The 13,138-nt window shown below is 39.2% G+C and overlaps 1 protein-coding gene and 1 long non-coding RNA gene across 8 annotated transcripts in view; one reads left to right on the top strand and one right to left on the bottom strand.

The window, feature by feature from the left end:
- Window positions 1-1,826, bottom strand: part of LOC132430854 (uncharacterized) — a 156,156-nt gene extending 154,330 nt beyond the window's left edge. For all 6 annotated transcript variants that reach the window (XR_009520579.1, XR_009520577.1, XR_009520578.1 and 3 more), the window contains exon 1: window positions 1,602-1,826. This is a non-coding gene — a long non-coding RNA (uncharacterized lncRNA). The remainder of the gene's footprint in view (window positions 1-1,601) is intronic.
- Window positions 1,827-1,882: 56 nt separating this feature from the next.
- Window positions 1,883-9,556, top strand: SEC61G (SEC61 translocon subunit gamma). 2 transcript variants are annotated; one of them, XM_060020113.1, is made up of 4 exons: window positions 1,883-1,996; window positions 3,555-3,653; window positions 4,950-5,052; window positions 9,238-9,546. In XM_060020113.1, exons 2-4 carry the CDS (start codon window positions 3,560-3,562, stop codon window positions 9,245-9,247), a joined length of 207 nt encoding a protein of 68 aa, XP_059876096.1. In that variant the 5' UTR covers window positions 1,883-1,996; window positions 3,555-3,559; the 3' UTR covers window positions 9,248-9,546. The 2 variants fall into 2 exon arrangements, with proteins under 2 accessions (XP_059876096.1, XP_059876097.1); XM_060020114.1 differs by having other exon boundaries at window positions 1,939-1,992; window positions 9,238-9,556.
- Window positions 9,557-13,138: the final 3,582 nt, after the last annotated feature.

Raw genomic sequence — 13,138 nt, 5'->3', positions numbered from 1 at the left:
TTTTAAACATAAAAATTACATTTGGATGTAATGGAATTACAGATGTGGTTATATTTAGTTCTCCTGTTTTGTTTGTTTTGTTTTTTTTTTCTCCCTTCCTCCTTTTGGGTTTTGGGTTAATTGCGTATTTCTCTGAATGCCATTTTAATACGTGATTGTTTTTTCAGCTATATAGCTTTGCAGTTTTTAATTTTTTTCTTTAGTGGTTGCATTCTTAACATAGTCTTAATACTACACCACTTCATGAAAAATATAAGAATGTTGCAATAGTATAGTTCCATGCACCCCTTCCATGGTAAAAGGCTGTACTCTGCTTGTATGACATTTGGCATTTCCATATCTATGTCCATAAGTTCAGAACTCAAGGAGAAACTCTATAATTACTCAAGTGTGGATATACAAATATAGTCTCACCTAAATATCAAGGACATAATGGTTCAATGTGGCGTCCACAGAGCTCAGCGGTCTGCTGTAATATATATATTGTCAGGGTGATGGGCATCACTTGTTTTCTAGGTAAGGACCTAGGTTTTCCGAATATGTGATGATATGATTATGGGTTTTTGTCCCATGTCAAGGCAAAATACTGGAGCCTGTTAATAGTTATTGCACAGAATATTTGACTACAGGATGTGTTGGGAATGAAGCAGAGTAAAAACTTTTCCAAAGCCCAGAGGTCTGTAAAACATACTTCTTCTCTCTGCCTAACAATGGAGCATGACAAGGGTACCAGAGGAATAAATGTAACTCAGGAGCAGCTGATAGAGCTGAGTTGAGAGGTTAGAACCCTCAGTGCTGTGATCTTCAGTACCTAAACGCTCCTGCTAAGTTTAAAAAAAATGTAGGTTTCTAATCCCTAAATGACTAAATATTCTGATTCAGTGGGTTAGAGGTCAGGAATTTACGTTTTTAACAGTTTTCATACACTGTACTGCAGGTGGTCCATACGTATTGTAAAGTTCACATGGGTACTTGGCCTTAATTTTAAGAAGTTTAAAATTCTGGACAGATTGGGGTGTTTAAATAAGTCTTCACCCCTAGGCCTTTAGCTCAGGTGACGTGGCCTTAGAATCCTACAGTGATCATCCAAAGGAATGCTGTCTTTATTCCACCGTCCTTTCTTTTTTTTCTCTCTTCACAACACACTTTTTATTTGCCATATAGTATTTTTACTAACGTATATTTTGCTTTCTTGTCTGTTCCCTTCCCTACCCTGTAAATTCCTTACTAGACCGTAATAAGAGGGCATGACATATCTGGCTCATTCATAGCACCTAGTAAAGCGTTATACACCTTAGGTGCTTGATAAATAATCGAGGACACACTGATTCATTCCAAAAACGTAACATCACAGCACCATTTAGCACCAAATGTCTGGGTTCATAATAGTCTCAGCAAAACCCATAGTCGGATAACACGTATACCCTGTACCATGTCCCCACGGCAAACCCAGATCATGGCCTCAATTCCTGGGGAATTCCAAAGATGGACACAGAGGAAGGCCAGGTTTTGCGGGTGGGAGACCGTTTCGAGGGAGGTCGGTCACAAAACACTATGTTGCTTATAAGGTTCATTGTTGACGACTACAATTAAATACGTACAAAGGGACGGGCAGTCAAGAGGTCACCGCCCAAGACGAAGCCTATCAGAGCCTGTCGTCCGAACCGGTCCAGCAGAGTTGACCCAGCTAGGGAGCTCGGGTGAGGAGCGCGTCGGGGAGCACGCCCCGCCCACGCCGCGCAGGGGCCCACGCCACTCCCCACGCTCTCCACGGAACTACCCAAGCCGCCGCCGACGCCATAGACTCGCACTCCGCGAGCCCGTTCCGGAAGCGGGGGCGAGACGCACGTCGGACTGCGCCTGCGCGCTGACGTCTTCCCGAAGGACCAATGAACGGAGGGGTGGGCGGGCAGTAGGCGGTTTCCGGTTCCGGTCGGCCTTTGTGTGTCGGCTGTTGTGCTACGTGTCTTGGACTTGGCCAGCGGACGGCGGGTAGGTCAGGCTGCGTCTGGCGGGGGCTCCGGGCTACCGTTTGGTCACTCGCGGAGGTGGCGGACGTGGGCGAGTCCGCCGGCCGTCCGCCGGCTGCCCGCACGGCGTCGGGGGAAGCAGACCCGGGGCCGCGGCCCGCGTACCCGATGGAGAAGGGCTTCCAGGGCCTCTGGCCTTCGGGGTCGGCTTTGCGGCCGCGCGGGCTCGGCCACCTTGCTGGGAACACTTCCGCCGTCTCGGTGCTGTGGTCACGGAGAGTCTCTTCGGTGTTGGCTTTGGGGCCGTGTGTGTGGAGCGTGTCTCGGGGAGCTCCTCCCTGTGCTGTGAGGGTGAAAGGGTTGATCTAGAGTCTGGATCAGGAGGCCATAGTGGGTTATTGGATCCCCTCTCCTGACGCTCAGTGCAGTGTTTCGGGTGTTGCACGGGTTTTTTTGTGTATTTTTTTTTTTTTTCCTGAAAGGACCCTTCGCATTTATCACGACATCTGTAAAGTTTAGGCTCAGTGGATTTGCAGAACAGAGTTAAGTGCAAGACTAAGGAAACAGGCGTTACTACCTGTGTGTTGCAGGGGCCCAGCACACCTGGCCCGGGACGTTTATAGAATTCCGGACGTCCTTTCAGTGTTCCTGGGTGAGGAACCCGGGGCTTAGAGAGGCTGCATTTCATAGAAAGGGATTTGAACCACCACCTCTTGCGGGTGGCATTAGCTCAACAAAAGCTTATCGAGTATCTGGGTGCCTGGCCACGGTTGTAAGCACCTGAAATACAGTGAAGTCCAAGTAGCGAATCGGCTTCATTGGCTGTTGTACCAGTGACTGTCAGAGCCAAGGTTGGATGACATTTCTGTGTGACGGGTTCCACAAGAGAGCCCATCGGTAACATACATATAGCCCTTTTCCTTAAAAGGTGTGTCCAGACCTAAAGGTTCAGACTTCAGCGGATAGCTTCTGAGAGTCTGGGTCTTGGTTTAGCCCGTTGTTGTGGTTTTGAAAATTGTACAGATGATCTGCCCCATGCAGAGAAACTCTTTTCTTAAAATGTTGTGTGGCCACGGTTTGGAACAGTCAGATGGAAGTCCACATTTACCTCTACTCTAGGCCCTTGAAGCATCACAGTTAGCATTCACTGCACGGGACACTGGGGTCTGGGGAGTTTAAAATAAAATATAGCAAATATTTGTTGGGGCCCAACCCTGTTGATTCCTCAGCAGGAGCAGCGGGGGACTGCAGGGTGGGTGAGGAGCGGATCTGTTGTCAAGTGCTTATTAGACTTTTCGTAGTGAGAGCCCTTTTATATTAAGAGCTTGCATTCTTTGTCAGTGATAAGAACACGGGAAAACCTGCGGTTATCTTATTGCCTTTGTTTTGATGATTGGCTGGAGATTGCAAAAAATAATGTCAATTTACTCTTGGAGTCTGTTTTTTTTTTTTTTTTTTTTTTTTTGTGAGATGATACCGACCCACCCATATCAGGCTGGTCTCATTCACATTTTGATATAACTCAACAAGTCCTTGCTCTATAATAAATAACATCAGTGAGTATCTTTTTTGTTTTTTAAATAGGCATCATGGATCAGGTAATGCAGTTCGTTGAGCCAAGTCGGCAGTTTGTGAAGGACTCAATTCGGCTGGTTAAAAGATGCACCAAACCGGATAGAAAAGGTAATAAATAGCTTTGAAATGAGAGAAAAAAATTAAATCTTTGCATTCTCTAAGCCCTTTATTTGATTAATGTCTTCCTGTTTAATAATTGTTGCAATTCTTTCATCAACATTTTTATTGATTTATTTTGCTTTATTGCTTTTTAACATTGTTATTTTTTCTAAATTTTGTATACTTTTTACACGCCTCATAAATTTTTCTCTTATGTGTATTTTCACATCGTATAAGGTTATTTGTTACAGTCTTATTTTCCATGTTGCTTTTGCCTTAGTCGTATTTAATGACTTGAGAGTTTTTAGTATCTTTCACATTTCTACTCTGGAAAATCTTTTGGAGCTCTTCCTGTGGTGCCACTCCCTCCCCAAGCCTCCCCCAAGCAAAAAAGGCCTTAACGTGAAATCAACAGCATAGTTGGTGCCAACCTAGGAAGTTTAACTTCTTATTTATCACAATTCATGTGTTAAAAGGTGTACCACAATTTGCTTCTGTTCATTTATTGACTGCTGCCTGAGTTAGGAGGTGGGAATATAATAGAGACTATAATATGATGCATTATAATACATATATAGCATAATATATAAAAATGTACAATAGGGAGCAGTCCTTGCTTTTATGGACCTTAGATTCTTTGAGAGAAAATAGTCATAAATAATGACAATTACAATTTTTAGTTACTGCTATGGTAAGTATTATGGAAGGTAAATAGAGGAATATTTGATAGCATGTAATAGGAGGACTGACCAAGTCAGGAGGTCAGGGAGAGCTTCCCCAAGGAAATAACATTAAATGGAAATATTACCAGGGTCTGGGACCTTTACATAAAATTGTGCTCAATCCAGTTCGGTTTTTCAAGCCTTATTTTTGGCTTCATTATAATATCAAAGACAGTTGACCTATTATTTATAAAAAGTTATGTTCTGTGCTTTTATAATTAATACTTTTAGCAATGTTACAAAGTTTTTAAGACAGATACTGTGTATTCTGTCCATGTTTCATTTCTTTTTGGTATTCTGGTCATTTGCTAGGAAGATAAATATGTCACTGTTGGTTGATGGAATCACTAGCCTGAACATGCAGTTTATTTTTATATATCATTAAATATCAATAAAATATGAAAGTTAAAAAATCTGTCAAATACCTTATTTACTATTAATACTGTCATGTTTTATGTAGAATTATGTACTTATTATCAGGAGAAATGTACATCAGTAAGTTTATGTCAGTGCTAATTTTTTTCCCCCTATACTTGCAGTGACAATGCAAAAAATAATGTAAATTTTGTGTTTTTAAATCCAGAATTCCAGAAGATTGCCATGGCAACTGCAATAGGATTTGCTATAATGGGATTCATTGGCTTTTTTGTGAAATTGATCCATATTCCTATTAATAACATCATTGTGTAAGTAAACTTTATGAAATAGACAATATCTAGGATAGAATGAAAATGCAAACCATTTGAGTTAACAGCCTGCTATTTCGTTAATACACAGATATGTTTCTTGACTTTTTAATGTTGGTACAGTCTGCTGCTGTCTACTGAGTACCAGATAATTCAAAGTGACTTTAAATCTTGTATAATTTTTATAGCTACTCTGTGAGATAGGCACTAATTTTTTAATAAGTAAAATTTTAAAGGATCAAGGAAGTGAGTTAAAGGCACTCAGTATGAGACAAAACAAGTATTCAGTGACAGGACCAATATTCAAATCCAAGTCCTCTTTCTGCAATATATTAACTTGTCCACAAGAATTTTAAGGTGCGGAGAAAATGCTCCCCATCTGAAAATCACTACAGCGATAGAATTCAGACTCTGGACCAGGTTGCTTAGGTTTAGATTCTCTTTCTTGTTACTTAATAGTTGTCATGACCTTGGACAGCTTGCTTAGCTCCTCTGTGCCCAGTTTATTCAATAAGGATAATAGTTCTTAACTAGGGCTATGGAAAGATTAATGACTTAGGTCATGTAAAACCCTAAAAAATAATTTGGGTAAGAACCTAAATGGAAGTTGTGGTTATTGTAATGAGCCATTGATACTAATATACTTTTAGGTATATTAGGAGGAGAAAAGACAGAGGAACACTGGGATTACTTTATTCTATTCTAAATGCTTTTGCTTTTTAGATTCATTACAAGATTCATTACAAGTTGTTGGGAACACCTTATGGCAGTGTGCAATTAGAGCAGTCATTTTAGGCCATTTTGTTTGGTGTAAAGAGTTAGTATGAGTTGCAGTACTTATTTGCTCTGTGATTTTGTATTCACCTAATCTCTGAGCCTTACCTGCCAGTGAGATAATCATGAGAGAAGCCTTTTAGACTTTATGGGGTGGGGATGCTTTGTAAACTATAAGTCTCTTTAAGTACTAGATATTTTATTATGGATGCTGGTGGAAGTTGTCTTTTAAATGACGAGACTGGATGAGTATTGTCAGGTGGCTTTCTTAAGTAGGTTTTCATAGCTATTATGCAGACATGCCACAAAGGGGTATTTTAGGATCACAGAAAGTTAGACCTGGAAAGGACCAAGTCTCTCAAACCTCCTCCATCAGTTCAGAAATCTCTATTATATGCCTAGTGAGGAATGCCATTTCTGGAATAGTGGAATCACGGAGCGAATCCTGAAGTAGAATTAGGAAACCTGAGCTCAGTGTCTCTGGGCTACAGCCCCTACCTAGTCAGTAAACAGAGGAGGTAGGGTGGAGTCTGTGACATAAGCTCAGTGCTTCTGCTCTCCTGCTCCCTAGTCCATTGTCAGACAGGTATAACTGACAGTTATTTCTTGAAATTGTTATGAAGTTTAATTAATTGGTAAGGTAATATTAATACGTAACTGTATATATATATATATATATATATATATATATTCTGTAGTTTGTGTGTGTGTATACACTACAGAACCTAGTCCAGTGTATTCTTGTACACATTGAAAACACTTGAGTACGTGTTGAATTAAGTGAACAACGGCAGGTTCTTAGCCTTTTTCTAAGGATTATGATGGTAATAATAATTGCTAACATTTATTGAGCACTTGCTGTGTGCCGAGGACACACAGCTTACTGTGAGCTGACTCTTTTAACCCTCATGACAATTGTGTGAGGTAGCAGTATTATTATTTCCATTTTATAGATGAAGAAACTGAGGCATGGAGAGTAAGGAAGTACGTCGCATGCCTATAAGTGGTAAAGCAGCATGTGAAACCCAGGCTTCGGAGCCTGTGTTCTTAACCATTGTATAGGCCATCTCTCATTCCGGCTCAGTTTCAGACCACTACTCATCCTGAGTCAGGCGCCTCACTTCAGGCTCCAGTTTGCATTTCGTTAAGCCCTCTTAAAATCCAGTGTTTAGAAACCAGTGCTTACTGTGGATGTCTTCTTGCTAAAGGCTAAAATCTTCAGTTTCTCACAGATAATGGCTACAATAAACTTCCTTTATCCTGGGTTTACATAGTTGGTGTGGTTTGTTTTTAGCCTAAGAATGGAACATTACCCCTTGTTAAATTCCATTTTGCTAGATTCCGTGATGGAAGACTTTTGCATTTTTAATCTGTTCATCATTGTTATTTATCCTAGTTTTGTGTTCAGACATCTTTTATTTCATTATCTGAGTTGTGACCTAAAGTACCTTTTAGGACACCCTTAGCACACCCTTTCGGGATTGAGATTCATTAGTCCAGTTGTTCCCAACAGGTCTTTGAAACAAGTGTTAAAGATTTGTTTTCTCCCTTCCCACTAGCTATCTATTTTAGGGAGATCACCTTGGTGCTTTGTGACCACCTGGATGGGTGGGATAGGGAGGGTGGGAGGGAGGGAGATGCAAGAGGGAGGGGATATGGGGACATATGTATATGTATAACTGATTCATTTTGCTATAAAGCGGAAACTAACACACCATTGTAAAGCAATTATACTCCAATAAAGATGTTAAAAAAAAAAAAAAGGCAAGAGAGTTAACAAACATTCAGTAATAATTTGAATTGTTGAGAAAAAAGGATCCATTTATTCACCGGCCAAGGCTATTTCTGTTAGGTTGATTCCGTCCAGTAAATGTAAATATTATTTGTCACTGGATAATTAATCAGCATGTGGTACTAGTGTGCTTAGATCCAAGGATTAATTATCATTATTTAGTATAAAAAATCCATTGAATGTAGTTGTCTTTTACACGGAAAATGCACGTTATCAGTGGTCTTTTGCCTTGGTCTCACTAGACTATACAGGTGTTATGCTGTGTGTGTTTCCTGACTGAGATGAATTTTAATTTTTGCCAGAATGAAGGGCACAGGGAAACTTACAGATAGCAAGTCAGAGAAGAAAAACAATATGTCCTTACTTTTATGCTTGCTCTTTGCTTTTTTTTTCCTCTTAGAAACCTTGGCTTGCATTCAAACTCTGACCAACTAATAAAAAAAAGAAAATTAAAAAAAAATTTGCTTTCTCTTAATTCTTATTTCTGCAACAGGCACAATATATCTTTTGCCAACCTTGCTAGTCAGAGATTGTTGAACTATGACCTTTTGGAAGCTAGTTGCTTAGAAAACTTCTCTTCTAGTAACACAATTGTTTTCAGTGTTTAAAGAGTTAAAAAAATATATCTCTAGATAGTTTTTACATTAAAATGAGGGCCAAATAAAACATTTTGTGAGAAAAGCTATCAGAAAACTTTAAGTTTCTTCATGATACGCCATGACAGCTGTAAAACTAAAAGAAATCTTTTTTTCCTACTTGAAAGAGCATAAATCACTGTTTAAATCATTTTGAGGCGGTAGCAAGTGAAGTATAAACACAAGCTTCTCTTTCACTAGGCTGAATTATCACATGTTTTTCCTTATGATGAAATTTTTTCTTCTATACAATTACAGCAGTCAAAATTAATATCCACAGGGTTATAATTTAAAGGAGTTTTATAGTTGTGGGTATTTTAGCTGCAGCAATACGGTTTAATGATATAAGCACTTAACGCACTTCACGTTAAAGTATAGATGCAGGAGTGTTTCTTTTAGGAGTATAACTTTCATCTAGTACTGGAATTATTCTCTTTCTTTAACATCACAGTTTTAAAATGTATATCTCAGTATACAGTTTTAATGTTTATGCTTTTGAAACTTGGAAGGTCTTCTGTAGAAAAGGTGATTCTTATGTTCATTATTAATCCAGGTTTTTGAGTGATTATGGGAAGATATAGTGGTTGAGAACCAGCATACTACTCTGCACTCTTGATTTTCAAATGGCTGATTGTACATCAAATTGAAAAAGTTCTTAACTAACCGCCCTGTTATGTAATTCATATTTTTCGTCTTGTTGAGAAAGATTTTATGCTAGACTGTTAAGCATGTTTTCCAAATGAGGATTCTGAGGTTTAACAGATTAAGCCTGTTCCAGCAGCCACGTCCTCTGTAAGGACCTTTTCAGTTCCAAGATTTTAAAGTTCAGTTTCTTCCCTTTTGTGCTATTTTGGAGTAACGTAGGCGTGGTTCTCAAATAACTGGTTTTGGTTCTGTAAAATTACAGCATATTGCATTTCAAATTTTTCTTCTTATTAAAATCTTACGTACACTCAAAATTGACCATCTTTTTTTCTTTTACAGTGGTGGCTGAATACCTTTTTAGAAAAGTGTTTTTCATCTTGGGGATTGGTGAACAAGTGAGGATTTGAGACGCTCATGGACTAAAAATTTGCCTATATGTTTTGTGTTTTTCTTTCATTTTTTTCTTCCAAGATGTTTTCTATTTGTAAATTAAAATAATTTCAAAATAGACAAATTTCTCTTTTTTCCATCACAGATATTTGTCAAATTTTAGTGGTTAAAAAATAATGGGTTCTTTTCCCTTCTTCCCTTCTTTCCTTCCTTCAATCCTTTATATTTTGGTTTACAGGAGAAATTAAAGGGCACAGTGGAATATTGCACTTTCTGAGTACTCCTCTATCAGATCAGTGTTTTGCCATCATGGAGGAAGAAACAGGAAGTAAAGGATGGTAGAGATAGTGAGAGAGAGCTTGAAGTTGGGGTAGGAGTTTTGTCCCTAAACACTGAAGGTGTAAGTAGGTAGTCAGACCTATATACAAGTTTATGTGCTACTTGAAATAGCTTCCTGAAAATCATGGTTAAAAACTTTAAAGTGAGAGCTCCTCTTCAGGTAAACTATAATTTGTTATACTGTCATAAACATTGGAGTTCTAAATATTTTAAATAATTTTTTTGATAATTAAATGTGAGATGAAAAGGTGCCTTGTCTTCTTTCCCTTTTAAAAAAAATACTGGTATAAAATTGAGACAGTCTATTCTCAGTTTTATTTATAAAACTATTAATCTGTTCATTGAGTGTTATTGAACTTTATTTCTCAAGTTCTAATATTTAAAAAAAAAATTGTATAGCAGCACACATTTGGTAGGTGTCCTCTGATTCTTAGCAAGTAAGGTAGACAGGTGTCTAACTGGTATTGTTTGGCAGTATTCCTCAGTTTTGGGATCCATGGTTCAGAGAGCAAAGTCTGTTTTCATAGTGATGATAACAGATTTTCTGCCTATTTTTGAAATACTGATAACTGTTTTCAGTCTTGAATGAATTGATGTCTTCAAGGAAATAAAGCCTTGGCCATCTCTGCTCTTAAGAAGACCATATAGCTACGTTTGATAGTTATGTAGCTCCTTAAAGGCCAGAAGTGTGTGTTTACGTGCATATGTATGTTTGTCTCTATGTTTACACAAGCACTCATATATAGTGTGCCTATACACATATATACACGTTTACATATATACACATATGTATTGAGTACTTATGGTAGAAATCTAAAATGTACACTTGCTAAAATGTCAGACTTGCTTCTGGCAAATGTGTGTATTTTCTTGTAGGATAAAATCTGTACATAAGTATTGACTTGATGTAAGATAATTATGAATCTCTATAGCCTACATTTGTGCAGCTCATTTTTTATTTTTCTGACTTACTGGTTCCTGACACACGGGTAGGTAAGGCATGACATAAATATTTTGTATTTATAAATGTGAAGTGAGGGCTGACCAAGGACTGTGGTGATAAAACAGAATAACCTTCACACTCAACAATTGAATTCTTAAATAGGAAAGAATAAATAACTAGATTTTTCTTACTAACCATACCCCTAGTATATCTAAGATATGCTAGTGTGTTTGTTTTGTAAAACAATACTTCCTAAACTTCAGCAAGTTTAAGAATCACCTGAGGGAGTTTCTTCCCAGCCTGAAGAGTGTTGAGTGAGCAGGTCTGGGTGGGCCTGAGAGTCTGCATTTCTGTCTCCCTGCTGATGCTTCTGGTACACAGAACACGCTTTCAGTGGCAAGGTTTTAAAGCTCTTGGTAATTTTCTGGTGTCTTAATACCTGCAGCAAAACATACTAATGCCCTTGTGGCAGTTCTGGCATTTCCATGAACCCCTACACCTTACAACCAAGTGCTTGGCCACCTAGACTAAAACCTGCTGTTAACAACAGAAAGACACGTCGAAGAGGGAGGCAGTTAATGGTCCAGACAGGATGGCAGAGTCTTGATAGGAAAGGGTAGGAAGTAAAGCCCTGTTTCTATTTCAGTGTCTTTGTTACTGCTGGAAAGCAGTGCTTTGCTCCAGACTCTGTCCCTCTTGGGGCATCTGTCTCCCATTTATCTGCATGGAAAGAAGGGTACTTAGTTTCACCTGATTACGGGAGGCACCATGGTGCTTCATGTTTAAAGGGTGCACCTCACATTGGAAAGCTCCTGCTTAACAGCAGCTGCGATCTACTGCAAGTTACGCATGTCATAGTGTGCTCTAGAAGTCTTGTGGCAGATTTTCTAGATTCTGTGGATGCAGTTTTGTAAGGCTTATTCTACCTGTAGCATCTCTCACTCCCTAACCACTATTATAGTAATGTATATGCCTATCTCATGATCTTGAGGTCCTAATAGAGCTTGCTATTTTTTTTTTTTTTTTTGCGGTACGCGGGCCTCTCACTGTTGTGGCCTCTCCCGTTGCGGAGCACAGGCTCCGGACGCGCAGGCTCAGCGACCATGGCTCACGGGCCCAGCCGCTCCGCGGCATGTGGGATCTTCCCGGAACGGGTCACGAACCCGTGTACCCTGGATTGGCAGGCGGACTCTCAACCACTGCGCCACCAGGGAAGCCCAGGTATGCCTTCTTGAGAAGCGAGAAGAACGTGTGTAACCTCCCAAGTGTGGCTGTATAGAGGATGCAGAAAGTCCTATTGGTAGTTTATTTTGACCACTTCCCTAATCAGCCTGGGGTAGAAAGAATTACATCCACTGTAGGCAATAGAAAACGCATGATTACTCGTTTTAGGAAGCTGCAAAATAGTCACCTCAAGACATCTAAAAATTGTGCATGACTCACTACCTGTTTAGTCTCTGAAGAAATTAGAGGCGATTTCTCAGGTGTCTCTTAGTGTTGCTTTTCTGTGATCTGGCGTATTCAGAGGAGACTAGGTTATCTGAAAGTGTCCCCACCCCACCAAAGCTGGCCTTCAGTTCAGGGGCACTCCCTGGATCTGTAATGGTTTTCTTTTAACACCAAGTATGTGTCATTTTTCCACCCCAGTTCTCCAGTTTTCCGACCAACTGAGTGTCCAGCAGTTGAACTCAATCCTAACACTGTCTCAAGTAGCCTCAGATCCCACCTGGTAAAGGCCTGAGTCCCATGTGACTGCCCCACTTCAGACGCCAACTGCAAGTGGGGTCCCCAGACGACCCCTACTTATGACAGTTGGCTACAAACCGGGGGGTTTCTGCAACTGTCCTCAGGTTCAATAACTCACTAGAATGGATTACAATCCAGGTCAGTCATCTACTTAACGATTACAGTTATATATGTGTGTGTGTCTATATATATATATATATATATATATATATATATATATATATATACACATAAATAATGTTTGTATTTATATGCTATATGTTTAAAGAAATACGTGTTGACTATTTTCAATATTTATTAGAAATTGGTCTTTCCCCATTCCATTGTTGTTCAGTAAGAACATGTTTCATTTAAAAGATTTTACAGATAACCTTAAAAGCACATAAAGTTAGAAGGAAAAATGGTAGAGGTTGAAAAGCACAGGAGATCCTCAAGTCCTTCTCCTTTTATAGAAGTGGACACTCCCCTACTCCTGGCCCTTAGAATTCTACTCTGAGCAAGAGTCCTGCCTTATTCAATTTTCTATTTACTTGCTTTACTTGGACTCATTGATTCATATTTTTCAATGGTTTATGATTCATTATTGTCTTTAAATTTGCCATTATTAAAAATTGTACTAAAAGCAAAAGTAATAAATCCTGAAAACTCATCTCTTGCTAAATATTTCTTTTTTGGCCTTCTGCACGTATTGCCTTTACCTGACCTGGATTGTCCTGATTAGTTTCAGCACAGTTAGGGTACCTAGGAGGCTTGGGTTCTTTCTCTCATCTATGTTTTATCTGTCGATATTATAGGTCTTAATGTTGAGGTGACCTGAACTAG

This window comes from Delphinus delphis, chromosome 9, assembly GCF_949987515.2.
Source record: "Delphinus delphis chromosome 9, mDelDel1.2, whole genome shotgun sequence".
Taxonomy (NCBI): Eukaryota; Metazoa; Chordata; class Mammalia; order Artiodactyla; family Delphinidae; genus Delphinus; species Delphinus delphis.
Note: the sequence above shows the minus strand (reverse complement) of the source record. Positions and strands in the feature narration are given on the sequence as shown.

Bases quoted from the DNA above. Each gene is read 5' to 3' on its own strand.
- SEC61G (XM_060020114.1), top strand. From the start codon at position 3,560: ATGGATCAGGTAATGCAGTTCGTTGAGCCAAGTCGGCAGTTTGTGAAG. The intron at 3,654-4,949 runs GTAATAAATAGC...TTTTAAATCCAG, and splicing joins CACCAAACCGGATAGAAAAG to AATTCCAGAAGATTGCCATG.